Source organism: Apteryx mantelli, chromosome 14 (genome assembly GCF_036417845.1).
Source record: "Apteryx mantelli isolate bAptMan1 chromosome 14, bAptMan1.hap1, whole genome shotgun sequence".
NCBI lineage: Eukaryota > Metazoa > Chordata > Aves > Apterygiformes > Apterygidae > Apteryx > Apteryx mantelli.
Genome location: NC_089991.1, coordinates 4,863,080 through 4,877,345, shown reverse-complemented (window position 1 = coordinate 4,877,345; position 14,266 = coordinate 4,863,080). Strand labels below are relative to the sequence as shown.

Below are 14,266 nucleotides of genomic sequence, written 5' to 3'. Positions count from 1 at the left end.
ACGCTGTAGGCACCTGCAGTGCTAATATTAAACAGCACCAATAAGTGGGGTCATCATGACGGACCCCTTCTCTCTTCAATATAATGGACAGTAAATAAGACATGGAAGTGTCTGTATTACAGTTTCGTGGAACTTCCTATACAGTTATAGAGATATAAAGGTACTTTATTGTCTGTGCAAGGAAACTCATGCATTTTTGAACAAGTGTGTTGAAGAAAAAATTCACTGTCTGTCATGAGAGCTGTAAAGTACTTTCCCACAATGCATATACATGATAAGCCAGGAGAAAGAGCTGTCATACGTCAAATTAGACAGCCATGTGGAAAAGTTAGTGTTTAATGTGATGTCTTCAGGGGTCTCCAAGAACCTTCTCTTTATTTCCGTGTGGAAAGCTGTTCCTTTGGGCCCTTTAAATCCCTGCTGAAGGCTTTGGAAGCTTTTTATCTTGTTCTAGCCAAAGGTACACCTAGCCCTTAGTTTAATCACCTCCAGCAAGTAACAACAGCTTTTGGAGCTGTCAGCACTGCCGAGTCCTTTGGTGGCTCTCAAAAATGTCACTTTGGCTGTTTTGCTATTTAGACTGGCTCTTTAGCCCAACATGCTGATTTTTTAACCTTGGTAACTTAGAAAATACATGTAACTGATAGGCTGGGGGGAGGTACGGTTTTCCTCATAAACCACATAGGTGTGCATGATACAAGGGGAACTGCCACCACCTAGCAGGATCCCTGTGGCAGGGGATCGCGTAGCTGCCGCAGCAGCTTCTGAGCAGGGATGTAGTGGAAAGTGGTTTGCTGGAGCTCATGGGTCCTGATGCATTAGCTCTATCAGCTTGGAGGGGGCTCGATCTGCCCACGAGCATAAGCACTTAGTGCTTTTAAATAGCTCTTTTTGGACCCATGCGATCTCCTCCATGGCCAGTGCTTTCCTTTCACTCAGGGATATCTTGTCCTTCTGCAAAGCCCCAGCCACACTGGCTTGTTGCAGCACTTGCTGCCTTTCCCTCCTTCCGGGATACAGCTCAGGAGCAGCCACAGCTTGTCCCTTAAAGTCTCTTGGCCCCTTTTTCAGTACTGAATAAAGAAAAACAATATTTAATAGGAACTTTGTTTGAAAAAAGCATTGTAATATTTAGGCCTCTGTAATTTTACTATATCACCATTTTTCACTGCATTTTAAAGCACTCTGCCTTGAAGCTTTTATCTCAAGCTCTGTTCTTTTCTGTGCCTATGATACCAAGCAAACTGTTAGTATAATCTTTAACTTGGTGTCAGTGCCCATTCCCAGGGAAGAGAGAAAGTTAAACAGCTCTGTGATGTGTTTGATGAGAATCTAAGATTAATTTCTGAAATGTTGATAGAGAGATGTTAGCGTTGTCCAAGGGTTACTGGGTATGTCATTAGTAGCTGATGGAGCAAGTGTAATGAAACACTCTACTGCTTGCTGTAAGCAAATAAGAGCATGAATGAATTTTGAACTATCTTCCCTATCCTGATCTTATTTTCCCCTCATTTTTGGTAATAATCAAAGAGGAACACCATCAAGACTCTATGGCACATTGCCAATCCTTATTGTCTCGTACAAAATAAATTGTCCCAATAAATTCAGTTTTATGGCAATTCCTCCTCAATTTTCTCGTGTTTGTATTTTCCTTGTAGCTGTTCCCAGACACAGTGAAACAGTGAGCAGATTAAAATGTCTGAGGAATTCTCTGAAGTGCCAACCAGCGTAGGACTTTGACTGTCTCATTGCCAAGGACAACTGAATTTCTTTGTCTGAATCGATTCTCATAATGCGGTGAGCAATTGTAAGAGCCGAGGGAACCCTGGCTGTGGCTTTGGCCCTGCACCTCCAGACTCCGCACACGTACCAGCGTGGCTTTCCATGCCACTGGCTGCTACAATTGCTGTTGACTTCATCAAATACAAAAATAAATTTTACAAAGGAAATCGGTTCCCTGCCTACTTTCCTTCCAGTTAATCTTTTTTTTTCCATTTGCCAAAGAAATAATACCCCCTAGCAGCATTAGAACAAACATAAACACTGAGCATTTGGAAATTCCTATTTGTAATACTGCTGCCATCACTTCAAGTTTAAGCTTTAAATGCTCAGAATGATTAGGACTAATGATTTATAGACCTATCTTTTGATAAACTTTCCCCCTACCCTAAATAACTTAAAAGAAAGCATAATAAAATGGTAATATTTCTGGGGACAATGTCTCAAGGAAAAAGAGGGTCAAATAACTTCCTTCACTCTGAAGCGGGAGTAGTAAATTCTTCTTTTTTTAACTTTTTTTGAAAAATGCAGGCCCCAGAGCCTAATTTATCTGAAGAAGCACATTTTAAATGGCCACTAATGTGCTGTTAAAGAACAAAATGCACTATTCCATAGCAATCCTAATTACTGTGTGACTGTATTTCAATCTGCAGTAGCAATGAACTGATCATTAAAACTCACAATAACCAGTTTGTTATTATGCAAACATCTAGAAAAGAATCCTTTAAATTTCCCATGCAATCACTGTCACAAAGCTAGTGAGGGTGCAAGCATGATGGGAGTCTTCTCTACTCTCCAGCTTTGTGCGTCGCTTTTTGAAGACCCGTTCTGGTGGACACTAGAGTCACACTTTTATCACGACTGTTGAAATCGCAGCTGGTTGCAGCCAGAAGGGCTGTAGTGGGGCAATGGGGTGGTTGCCAGACCTGGACCATGTTCACCACGCCAGGCAGGGGTAACAGCAGCTGCAGACCCCTATATAACCTCCCCTTTCCTCCTCTCTGTCTCTCTCTACTCCCTTATCCTCCCCCTCACCTCCAGAAAGTTCTGCTTTTTGAAATAGTTGAGGTTTTTACATTCCCCTTCTAAGAACATATATTCACCCTCAAAGCTCATAAATGAAACACTCAACTCTGCTAATGCAATCAACTACATTAACAATATTTATTTTTCATCTTTTCCCTTAGTTATTTTGCTTTTTAATTATCTTTCTTTGTGATAAAAGATAGTCACATTCTAAATTCAATCACTCTGAAGAACAATATGAAATAAAGAAGCTTAATCTTTATTATAAAACTCTTCTGCAGGATCTGATGGTGCTGTAATTTTGCCATTAAGAAATTGCCCTTTTCAATTATCTGCTGCTAGCCCCCTTTTTTCCCTCTGAACAATAAACTGAAGAAGAGTCTCAGCTACAGGATACAAAACACGTACTTTCTGTACCAGAGCAGCACAGCTCTTTCTTCTGCTTTTAAATTTGTCTATTATTTGTCCCATCAGTTAAGAATGAGCTGTCATTTTTTTTTAAAGATAATCTGAGATACAGCATTTAAAGTTGCTCCCTGCAAAATACCAGCCAGACATTTTATAGGTTACAGGAGAAGGAGAACCATGCAGAGTGGTTCATTCTGGTCCACACGCAGTGAAGAGAAACAATGTCCGATTAGTGCTGAATAGCCAATTTGTTTGAGCTGCCCTAACACTTCAGTCGTGTGTTTGTAGCAAATTATCAGAGATTTTTTCAGCTTAACATCAAAGTGCCTCTCCATTTCTTTTCTCAGTCTCGATGTACACCATCTTAGAAGTTTCCACAGGTGTGATTCCCTTCCCTCCCGCTGCCAGTGTTGTTAACAGTTAAATATTGAAAAGAATGAATGTGATATTGCGTTGTAAATAATCTTTGGTCTGTGAACTTTCTGATAGTGTCATTTTCATAAATCAAAGACTTACTTGCTTTTGCTTATGGTACATGTAGAAAGGCCATGGAAAAGCGGATTTGCCTTTCTAGTGCCTTACTCCAGTGGAAAGCTCTTGATTTGCAATGTCATTAGCTGAACTGTTATTAACAAAACTATTAATTTTTGTCCCTATTTAGCAAAACAATTACATATTTGCCAACATACAACCCTCCCCAGACAAATGCTTATGTGTGAAATTATGGGCTTTCTGTATAATCGTTCAAATAGACCTACGCAAGTGTTACTGAATCCAGTCTGTAGATCCGCTGTGCAGCAGCCCAGAGGTTTTAATACAGTGCGAAGTTTTTTAGACTTGTCTCTCGTTTCACTGACGATGACAGTGCTGACCACACGCTCAAATCACAGTCAGGAGATGGAGCTGCAAATCTCAACCCCACAGAGGTGCTTTGTCAGTATTGGCCACTGGCAGACTTTGGGTTTTAGCTAGATGGGCTGCTAAAACATAGCTTATATCTATAAATGACATGAAGCAGAGAAGTGAAACATGCTCTGCCAATAAGTGGAAACCTTAAGGGCCTGGTGTGCAGTTTTCTGTTTTGTGGCACCATAAGCCACGCTGGACTACAAAGTCCCTGTCTCTCTCTGCTAGTATATTCAGCAGGTTATGCACTGAAATCTCACCCTTTCAGACAATGTTACTGATACTTTTATTTTTATTTCTCTTTCAGTTTGTTGCTCATCCCAACTGCCAGCAGCAATTGCTCACCATGTGGTATGAAAACCTCTCAGGCTTACGGCAGCAATCTATAGCTGTGAAGTTCTTGGCTGTCTTCGGGGTTTCCATCGGCCTGCCGTTCCTCGCCATAGCATACTGGATCGCTCCCTGCAGCAAGGTACAAACTGATTAAGGTGCATCTTGTTTATGGTCATTTCTATCCATGGCCTGGGATGAAGTCACAAATGTTTCTGTAATACTGCTGCAAAATGATTAATTCTAGCCTCTAAGATTGCCTCAAAAGAGGGCAAACTTCAGATGTTTCTTGATATGCACAAATGGAGCCATTAGGCATGCTCCAAAGTTCATCCTTAAAAGTAAAAAAGATGGGGTGGGGGAAGGAAATGTTGAGACAGCAGGTGTGAAGAAAAGAATAGGAACAACAAGAAATGGAAAGGAGATGACAGTATGAAAGTGGGATGAAGAAGGAATAGAAGAACAACAAAAATGGAGAATAAGAAAGGAAAAAGACCTTTGTTGCCCTTTTAGTTCACCCTGATCTCATTCCCTTTTCTGTACCCTGTGTTGCAGGTTCCTCTCTTCTTCAGAGCTTCTTATTTCCCTTTTCTTCTACTTCTTGCTGATCTTGTATTTTTAGTTAGCGGAGCATTATTACGGCACATGCATCTGAGGCTCTGCAAAGCCGTGGGGGACTGCTGAGTGCCACAGAGAAGACTAGACTTAATCATGCAACCTCTGCAGTGCTGAGGGAAAAGATGATGAAACTCGAAAAGTTGCTATGTATCTAATTACGGTTGCGCTGTGTCTCACAGCATCAGATGGAGCAGGAAAGTTTTGCTAAGACCTAGAGGTCGAAGGACCAGAGCCAGCCATTAGCTTGTGTTAAAGCTCGAGCTGTCCATGGTTTGAATTCTGTAGTGAGATTTCCATCCTGAGACTGCTCAAACAAGTGGAGATGAATAGGTGTGTGGCTGAATGATGAATAGCTTTTTCTCTGTTCTTGCCACATAAAAGAAAAGGTGGCGGGGGGGAATCATTTCACATGGAACAATACTGGCCATATCGTCCATTCCAAGTTAGAGTGTCTTCAGCAGAGGCTCATCAAAGCTGCTTAAATCTGAAAGAAATGACCTCTGGCATGGGTATTTTATTCAGTCCTGAAAGTATTTTCTCCCATTCCCTTTAAAACCAGTAAGGAATCCTTTCCAAATTTGTCAGGTCCAAGAAACTATAGATGCTCTGATGGGTTTTAAGGAAAGACTATAATTTCAAAAGAGTTATCCATTAGTACATCCAGACAAACCTCTGAAAACAAATAGCCTTCCAGAACACCTCGTGTAAGAAAACATGTTTAAAGCTTGGTGTCCTCCAAAGCATCTTCAAGACAAATACTTTCTCTCAGAGTGCTTGAGAATATAACTTTATTTTCTCAACATTTGTATCAACACAAAAGTTAACAGCTTTTATAAATATTGAATAGGATTCTAAAATGTCACACAGAACAGAGAAGTGCATCTGAAGTCAGAGCTGTTTTGTGGGTGGTTTTGGCTAGGTCTTAGCAGGAATTTGTGTATGGAATTACCATGTTGACTCCTGTATTTCAGAACTCAGTCCAGGAGGGATTTAGGAAGCTCTTTAACTGCTTTCACCTCTCTTCAGTGTGCTGCCAGTTGACACACCTGCCAACTGCAACATTTGTGGTATATTGTCATAATTAAAGGGGCTGAATATAGCAATAGCTGGGGAACACAGCTAGGCTGGAAATAAATGGAGACTTTAAACAAAAAAACATAGAAAAGGAACTAAACTGGAAAGCATTTCAAAGCAAACCCATTAGTTTTACAGCAGAAATAAGAAATAATTGAGAAATGATAATTTTTTTTTTTAATTTCTCGAGGTAGATGTATTAGAATTGAAAAAATGGGGAAAGGGAACAACACAAACCCCCTTAATTTTTCAGTGATCCTGATATCATTGTGCTAAACCTTTCATGGAACCTCCTTTCTCTCCTTCTCCCTGCTTTAGACTGTGAAAATATATGTAGCCTTCTATCAAATTTAAATTGTAAGTTTTTTCAGGAAAGAGTTGTCTTTTAATGCATGGTTTTGCATCAAACAGAACAATGTAGTCTTGATTTTTGGTTGGCACTTCTGATATAAATAACTGAACAATGATATAATGAACACAGTTTCCCCCAATGTATTGGCACTCCACCCAGAATCGTGGCTATTAGAAGTAAGGGCTGAGGGTTGAGATATGAACCTTGTATCCCCTCACAGTGTTATTGTGGACAATTACATATGCAGTAGATTCTCTAAAAGGATGGTCATATTAAAAGAAGATTTACATGTGATGCTGGTTGCTCTGAGCAGCCTGATTTTGTCCTTGTCATTTTTTGCAAGGGTATTGTTTGTTTGTTTGTAAGTCATGTAAAAAATTTTGATGTTGTACAACTGCGTAAGAACGAAATAATTTTTCCTTCACTGCAATCAGCTTAGATGCTCAGATTAAAATCAGGTCAGGCCTGGCCTAAAAGCCACATGGGTGCCCAGGCGAAGGTGCTGCCTGCCGGTGCGAGGACAGCTCCTCAGTCTGTAGGAACCAGCAGCACCGCATGACCCATTCGTTGGCCCCAGAGAACAAAGTCGCTTTCCTGGACCTCTTCTGCTGACTTCAGCAGATGCTGCATTTCATGAAAAATGCAGAGACAAAACCTCCGGAGAGTTACTGTTTTGAACTAGCCCCGTAGTCCATGGACGTGGTGAACACGGCTTAGGGCTCCTTTGTACGGGGCTCTGTCTCTTGACAGATCTTTGCCTGAGGCTGGCGTTGTGTTCAATCTTCGCTGAAGGAAATGAGGAAGAGTCTGTTTTACGAGTCAGGCAGAAAGGAGGGAGTTAGCTTAGGTGGATTTAGCCAGCTCCTCTGCTTATGCACTACAGAAAGAAAATCTGCACCTTTCCCCCTTGTTTATTGAACTGAGTATTAACATGGCTCTTGTAAGAGGTGACTGCATTAGGGAATACGGGCCTATCAGGGATCCATTTCTGAGCTAAGACAGTGAGAAAAGTCAGGGAAACCTCTGTAATGTGGAATACAGCTTATAGTAGCTGTCCTGACCAATACTGTGGGGCATCACAGTCTTAAGATATATTGGTAAAATTTAGCAGTTCGATACAGAGTAATAGAGTAATTCATATCTCAGAATAATTCTTTCGCTAGTGTATCTCAGCAAAGAATATGTTCTCAAGCCTTTACTCCCTAATGGAAAGTTTTCTTTAATAAAGGCTCTGCGGTGTTTGAACATGCCATACAATTACTACCCTTGAAAGTTTAGTACACAGTATTTAGCTGACTTTGCAACTGGACTCTTAAGTCTTTTCTTGCACTCAGTTGCACAGAGCCATCTTTATTAAAACAATTTTGGTGCAATTTTGTTTATTCACATCTGGATGCACAGACTGTTGACAAAACTCCCAGCGTGTAAGCCTATCCTATGCTGAATTAGCTGGGTCGACTCATCCACCTCATGGCAGTCGTGACTCTGAAATTAACTGATGATTTATATGTTGGTGTCCAATACTTGTTTCACTGGTGATCAAAAGAGAAAATAAGAGACAGGATGGAAAAACTGCACAATTTACTGCCCAGTTTCATGTTGGCAAGAGCAAGGAAGGTTTGGAATGTTTGCAGATCTTCAAGAAGTATTTTCTTTCTTCTCTGATCCGTCGAAGTACACAGTCAAATATTATAATGCCAACAGAGATCATTTCTGAACAGCTCTCATTGCCTGGGCTGTGCCCTTGCTTTCATTTAGCCATGCTGGGGATTTATGGGCCACAGCTCCAGCCGGCACAGACCTCGCACCAATTAAGCACTGGAACTTCATTTGTTCACTCCACCTAACGACATAACTCTACCTTCTTACTCTAGATATTTTCCTCCCCGGTTAACGTACATATGATTTCTAACATAGTATTCTTCAAGCTATGAGTATAGTAATGAAAACAGTAATAGCTTTTTTTTAAGTAGTTTCTATTGTTATTTGTTCCTACCTCTTGAACTTGAGATTAATTTGGATTTTGACAACTTTGTTTCACTATCACATTTTATATATTTTCTTTTTGACATGTCTGTGTGATTTATTATTTTCCAGTAATACAGATAGGATATTAAGTAATGAAATGAGCTATTCTCCTAAGAATGAACCTTTGCACTCACATTCTGTCAGTCTTTCTGTCAACTTAACAACCAGACACTTCCCTGCAAACCTAGTTTGATGAAACATGATATTTTGATTTAATAAAATAATTGAGAAATTGATACATCCAAGTAGTTACACACCTTGGATTTAACCGTATCATGTTGCTTTAAAAATATGTTATTGTCATAAGGAATTAAGCTGACAGAAGGAATTCAAGCTTCATTAATTTTTCATAGAATATTCTAGTCAACACTTTCACCTCTTGTAGCACTTGGCTAAAAATCAGATTTCTGAGAAGATATGAAAAACATCAGCTCAAGAAAAAAATTATAGGCTTTCCTCAGTAATAAAGAGGATAAAACATTGATGTAAAACTAATAAATGCAGACTTTTGTTAAATTAGTAAAGAACTAAGTGAAATTATCCATATAATTCACTTGATTCTGTAATAGTCAGGATTATTTCTCTGATAACCAAGACTGTACAGCTTTAAACTCATGTCTCTTTTTTTTACGTTTCTATAGGCAAGAGAAAATGTCTAATTATTTGGAGAGAATTCATGGCTCACAGGAGAGCACTTTTTCCTTTTCAGTGAATTCAGAGTAGAAATGAGTCTTAGGTAGACTGCAAATGCATCTTCCTAAAACCTTCTCGGTAATGACCCACATGCCCATAGTTGTTGTAGCTTTGCTTATCCCTATGAGTTTCTTTGGGCAGGTCATATGAGGGAAGTATCTGAGGTCAGTATCATGTGGGACTTTCCTTCTATCGTAACGTTTTCAAATATCCCATGACTCCATCAACCCTGTACTGGAAATACAAGGAGTTCTGCTATAAAATATAAATCTAGCCAACACCAGCCATAAAAACTGCTCAGAATTAACACTACACCAAGGCGTACAGTACCACTATCAGTAGAAGAGAGAGACAGTGTCACAAATGATGGGAATGTTTTTAACATGCTTCATTTAAACAGAAGAAAACCCTACATCTGCCCTGGTACTCCTAGACAAGACTAAGGAAACTCAGACTTCAATTCAGTGAACATCTACCTGTTTAAACATTTCCTCCTTGACTTCACTGAGACATACACATGTTATTAAGGGCTCAAGAACAGATCAGACTTTTCCATTTTCATTTCTGGAAAGTCTTTCTGGGATTTAGAAACATGCAAATTTTCCAATAAGTATTTCTGTTCTGTCAACCTCATAAAAGATTTATTTGACATTTTAAAAATTCAGAGAAGAAAAAGAGATAAGAAACAGAATCATAAAGCTTCCATTAAATTTCTGTTATACCTAAAGAATCCTGGCATAACTGTGCCCTGGTTTTAAAATATTTACTGCTCTGCAATGACCAGAGAGACCTGGGCTCCTTAGAAATGGGCTTTGAACAAAGCTGCTGTTGGAGACAATCAAGAGAAAAAGGAATTTAGCTTTTCATTCCTTTTTCATATTTCCTATGAAATTTTATGATTAAGTCAGTAGCTATTAAGACTTATCATCGAGGGAGATTAATCAATGAGTAATAAAATGCAAAAAATCCCATGCACGCTGAGGGATATTTTGAGGAAAAGGCCCATATGGAACGGCATTCTCTTTGCTGTATGTTGTGTCCAATGCCATGCGCACTGGTCCCTGCACTCATAAAGAAAACTTCTAGCTCTGACACATTTCTGGAGCAATATTTTCTTAGATCACAGAAAATATAAAATGAGATACTATTTAAATTAGTTAGCAAGCAATACTTTTCAAGAAGGAACAAATATTCACTACAGTGAAGAGATTTTGGCTCAGATCACTGTTACTCCACTTGGCTTATTGTATTGAAATAAATCCCTGTGTTCTAATCAGTGGATCTCCCACTTTTGTAGTAATTACAGTAGAACACTCTCATAGCAGGGTATATTAAAAACATTACTAAAGAATCTTTAAACAGAATGCTATGTCTTACTCAGTGTTGATGAATGAAGAACTGAACATTAATAAGCGATTCTGATGTGGAACAGTTCATGATGCTCTAAGGAGGAGAGAAGTAGGATTTATATTGACACACATGAATACATTCATATCACACACACACACATACATAAGTGTGTGTGAATAGATATACATTTGTCTCATATATAAATGTCCTGTCTCTTCATTTTCCACTCATCACATGGACAGGACAATTACGTATCATGTGTGGGCATAGCAGTGCAATATAAGATACTAACACACACAGAAAATGATCCAAAAGGCATAATTTGTAATACAGTACATAATGTCTAGTAGTAGCAAAGAACAACTTGAACAAATCCAAATCTGATTTAATTCATGGTCTATAATTAATTTCTGAAGTTTTTACTAAAATTAAAATCATTTCCATCTCGGGCAAATTGTTAAAATTTTTACAAGAAAAATCTTCCAGGAAGTGGATGAGAAAAAAATATCTTATGTCTTGTGTATGTTTCATTTCAGTTGGGACGGACCCTCCGAAGTCCCTTCATGAAGTTTGTGGCGCACGCAGTTTCTTTTACAATCTTCCTTGGACTGTTAGTAGTGAATGCTTCAGACCGATTTGAAGGAGTAAAAAATCTTCCCAATGAGACCATCACAGATCATCCTAAACAAATATTTAGAGTAAAAACAACTCAGTTCTCATGGACAGAATTGCTGATCATGAAGTGGGTATTGGGTAAGTAAAACCAAAATGTCTCCTAGTCCTTCGGGGATGTTCAGAATGACTGGGAATAACTGTAGCGTTAAAGGTGGTGATATGTCAAAGAAAAAAAAATGGGGCTAAATTTTGGGACGATGGATGTGTTTTGATTGATTTAAATAAGATCAAAGAAGACTCAGTCACTGCTTTTGAAAATACTAATTGATTCTTAGAAAATTCCCACTTTCCAGATTTCTCACTTTGCATGATGAATGCTATAGATGCTGTCTGCTTGCTTCAGTTGGTTTAATCATTGCAGCTTAAAGAAGGCAGCATATTCATAGAAAATTATAGCTTCTCTACAGGATATACCTCCTTTCAAGTCCATCTAAAATTAGCAGAAAAAATGTGTCCCTTGGGACATGGCTGACTAGCCTGTCTTAGGCTATAATAGGATCCATTGCCATGGGATCCTACTATAACTCACTGAACCTCAGTTTCCTTATCTGCAAAATGGGTGTACTGTTGTTTATGTCTTTGTAAAGCAGCCTGAGATCTAGTGCTGAAAAGTGCTAAGTAAATAAGAGTTGAATTTTATGAAATTCATAGTAGGAAATTATTACTGGTGAGATGATAGCATAGTGCTCAAATCTTTTAAAAGAAATGAAGGTCTCTGAAAATAATAATGTATTGTTTCATTTGGATCAGTTCTGCTAAGTGCAAAAGTATGTCAGAGGCACAAGTTAAACTGCCAGGGAGTTTTAGGCAAATTGAGATGTATGCCTTTTCCTGTAGGCACAATTTATTCCTGGTGGGTCTGCTACCTTGAACCACTAATCTAAATAAACTAAGAAAAATTTATTGGGAAATTGAGCTTATCAGCTCTGCAGAATCTTTATCTACCTTTTCTGTATCTATTTTTACTCATCACCATGATTTTGATTCTTTTCTTGCAGCTTGACAAATAATTCCCGTTTCCACAAGTACTGATGGCATTAAACCCCTCTGAAAAATAGGGTAGGGCTGCTCTGTCTGACGACCTGCTGGCCACTATTTCTTTGTTCCCTGTCCCTGCAATAAGCAGAATCCCATACAGGATATTAGGCAAGAAAAAACTGAATAGATGCCAGACTGAATTGAGTAAGTCTGTAAAATATATTTTTAAAATGATATTAAAGCAGTTGGGACAAGATGATTAGCTTTTAGACTAGGTATTATGTTCTCATAGGCAGTAGGTATCTGCCTGCCTGGGTGAGTTCCTGAGAGATGAAGGAGAAAACATTTCATTTAAAGCGAAGGTTTTCAGTTTTCTGGGAGAAGAATAGTGATTCATTGTACAGGCTTCCGAATATAATGAGATTTTCTAATGACTGCCTACATCAGCACTGACTGTTCTATGGCCATGTTACCTATCTCCCTACCTACTGCTTCAAATATTGTTTCAGCAACAGTAAAGAGAAAGTTTGGTGCCTGTGGCCTGTGGAGAGCTGGCTCAGGGCTTGGGCACTTGCTGGGCCCTGTATGTGACCCAGAATTTTAAGGGCTGTGAAAGGAGAATGGATGGTGAATTGCCCAGCTTTTTGGTGCAAAAATATTATAGATATCATTGATATGTATATTTAAGTGCAAATATTAACAAATAAGAGCAAACACTATAGATAAATATCACAGGCAAAGTTACAAAATGCTTTCCCAAAGATGAGTATACACTAAGTATATGCTGAAAAATAGTAAATCTAACATTATGCACTAAATCTACACATCTGTGTTTAAACCTGCCTGGTAACATCTGCAATTGCTATTTTCAGACTGGACAGTGTAGGTGTGCTACCTACATTTCTGTTCATAGCACAATCAAAAAGTGTAATTTTACTTATTCTCTGCTTGTAAATCCCTTTCTTCTGTTTCGGTATCTTCTCTTTTCTCCCTCGTACTGTGGCAGCAATGATGAATGCTGATGACACATTACTTGTTCCAACCACAGCCGACTACTTCTGAGTAATTAATTTACAGGTCCCTGATCTTAGTTCTTTTTTTGGTTGTCTGAGTTATCTGGCTGTCAATCGTAAAATTATGAGCCACATTCAGAATAGCATTATTCCAGGATAAGGTGATACTTGAACATAGAGTGCTGTGACCAGGAGTGAGCGCAGCCTGTGATTGCACTGCCTGCAATTAATCTTGCTGGAGATGTAAAAACTAAGCCACACGCACATCCCACAGAAAGGCTGGGATTTTCTGCGCGAGTGCGACGGCCAAAAACGCACACTGAAAGCAGAGAAGTTTCGTTTGGAGAGACAAAATCCTTGCTGCAAAAGCAGCTGAGGCAGCAGCTAAGCTCGGAGTAGACGCAGTCGGAGCACAACTGTCTTGATTAATCCGACAGCCTTTGGCGGCTTGGGGAAGGCTCAAAGTCATCTCGTTAACATCAGCTGCTTGTAATTTATGTATTAGACCAGAGGATACAAAAATCTGACAAACGGGTCCCTTCTGTGCGCAGGTGGTGAACAGTTCTTCCTGCATACTCCCATCTTCCTTCCAGACTGCCTGTACCTGTAAGTTGACTCTTTTCCCCGCTAAACCCAGAAGTGCCCATCAAGGTGACATTTCTGATTTTTCTTCTGTTCACATCCCCACCTCTCCGGGCATCAGACTGAGGGAAAGAGCTTCTCCCAGAGCCTGCAGGTCACACAGCTGTCGGAGAAAACCAGGGGCCTCAAAAACAGGGCAGTGAAATACAAACAAATCCCAGCAAATCTGCTCTGCCCGAATCTCATATTGGCTGTCATTATTTCTGTTCTGATATCTCATCTTGTATCCTATCTTCTGAATTTCAGCTGCTTTCTTTCTCCTCAGAATTTTTACTTAAGGAGATGCTTTGAGTTACTCTCTCACAATGCATATACAATTACCCAGCAGTACTGACCACATAATTGCTATAACCCTTCTACATGTCTTGAATAGACATTTTTCCATATGGATGGA

General features: G+C 39.3%; 1 protein-coding gene across 1 annotated transcript in view; it reads left to right on the top strand.

Annotated features, from left to right (window-relative positions):
- The window catches only part of TRPC7 (transient receptor potential cation channel subfamily C member 7), a 78,820-nt gene that overhangs the window by 40,235 nt on the left and 24,319 nt on the right, over positions 1–14,266 (top strand). Inside the window, exons 5-6 of the mRNA XM_013945892.2 lie at positions 4,427–4,591; positions 11,101–11,317. Of these exons, the coding sequence (XP_013801346.2) occupies positions 4,427–4,591; positions 11,101–11,317 (382 nt within the window). The remainder of the gene's footprint in view (positions 1–4,426; positions 4,592–11,100; positions 11,318–14,266) is intronic.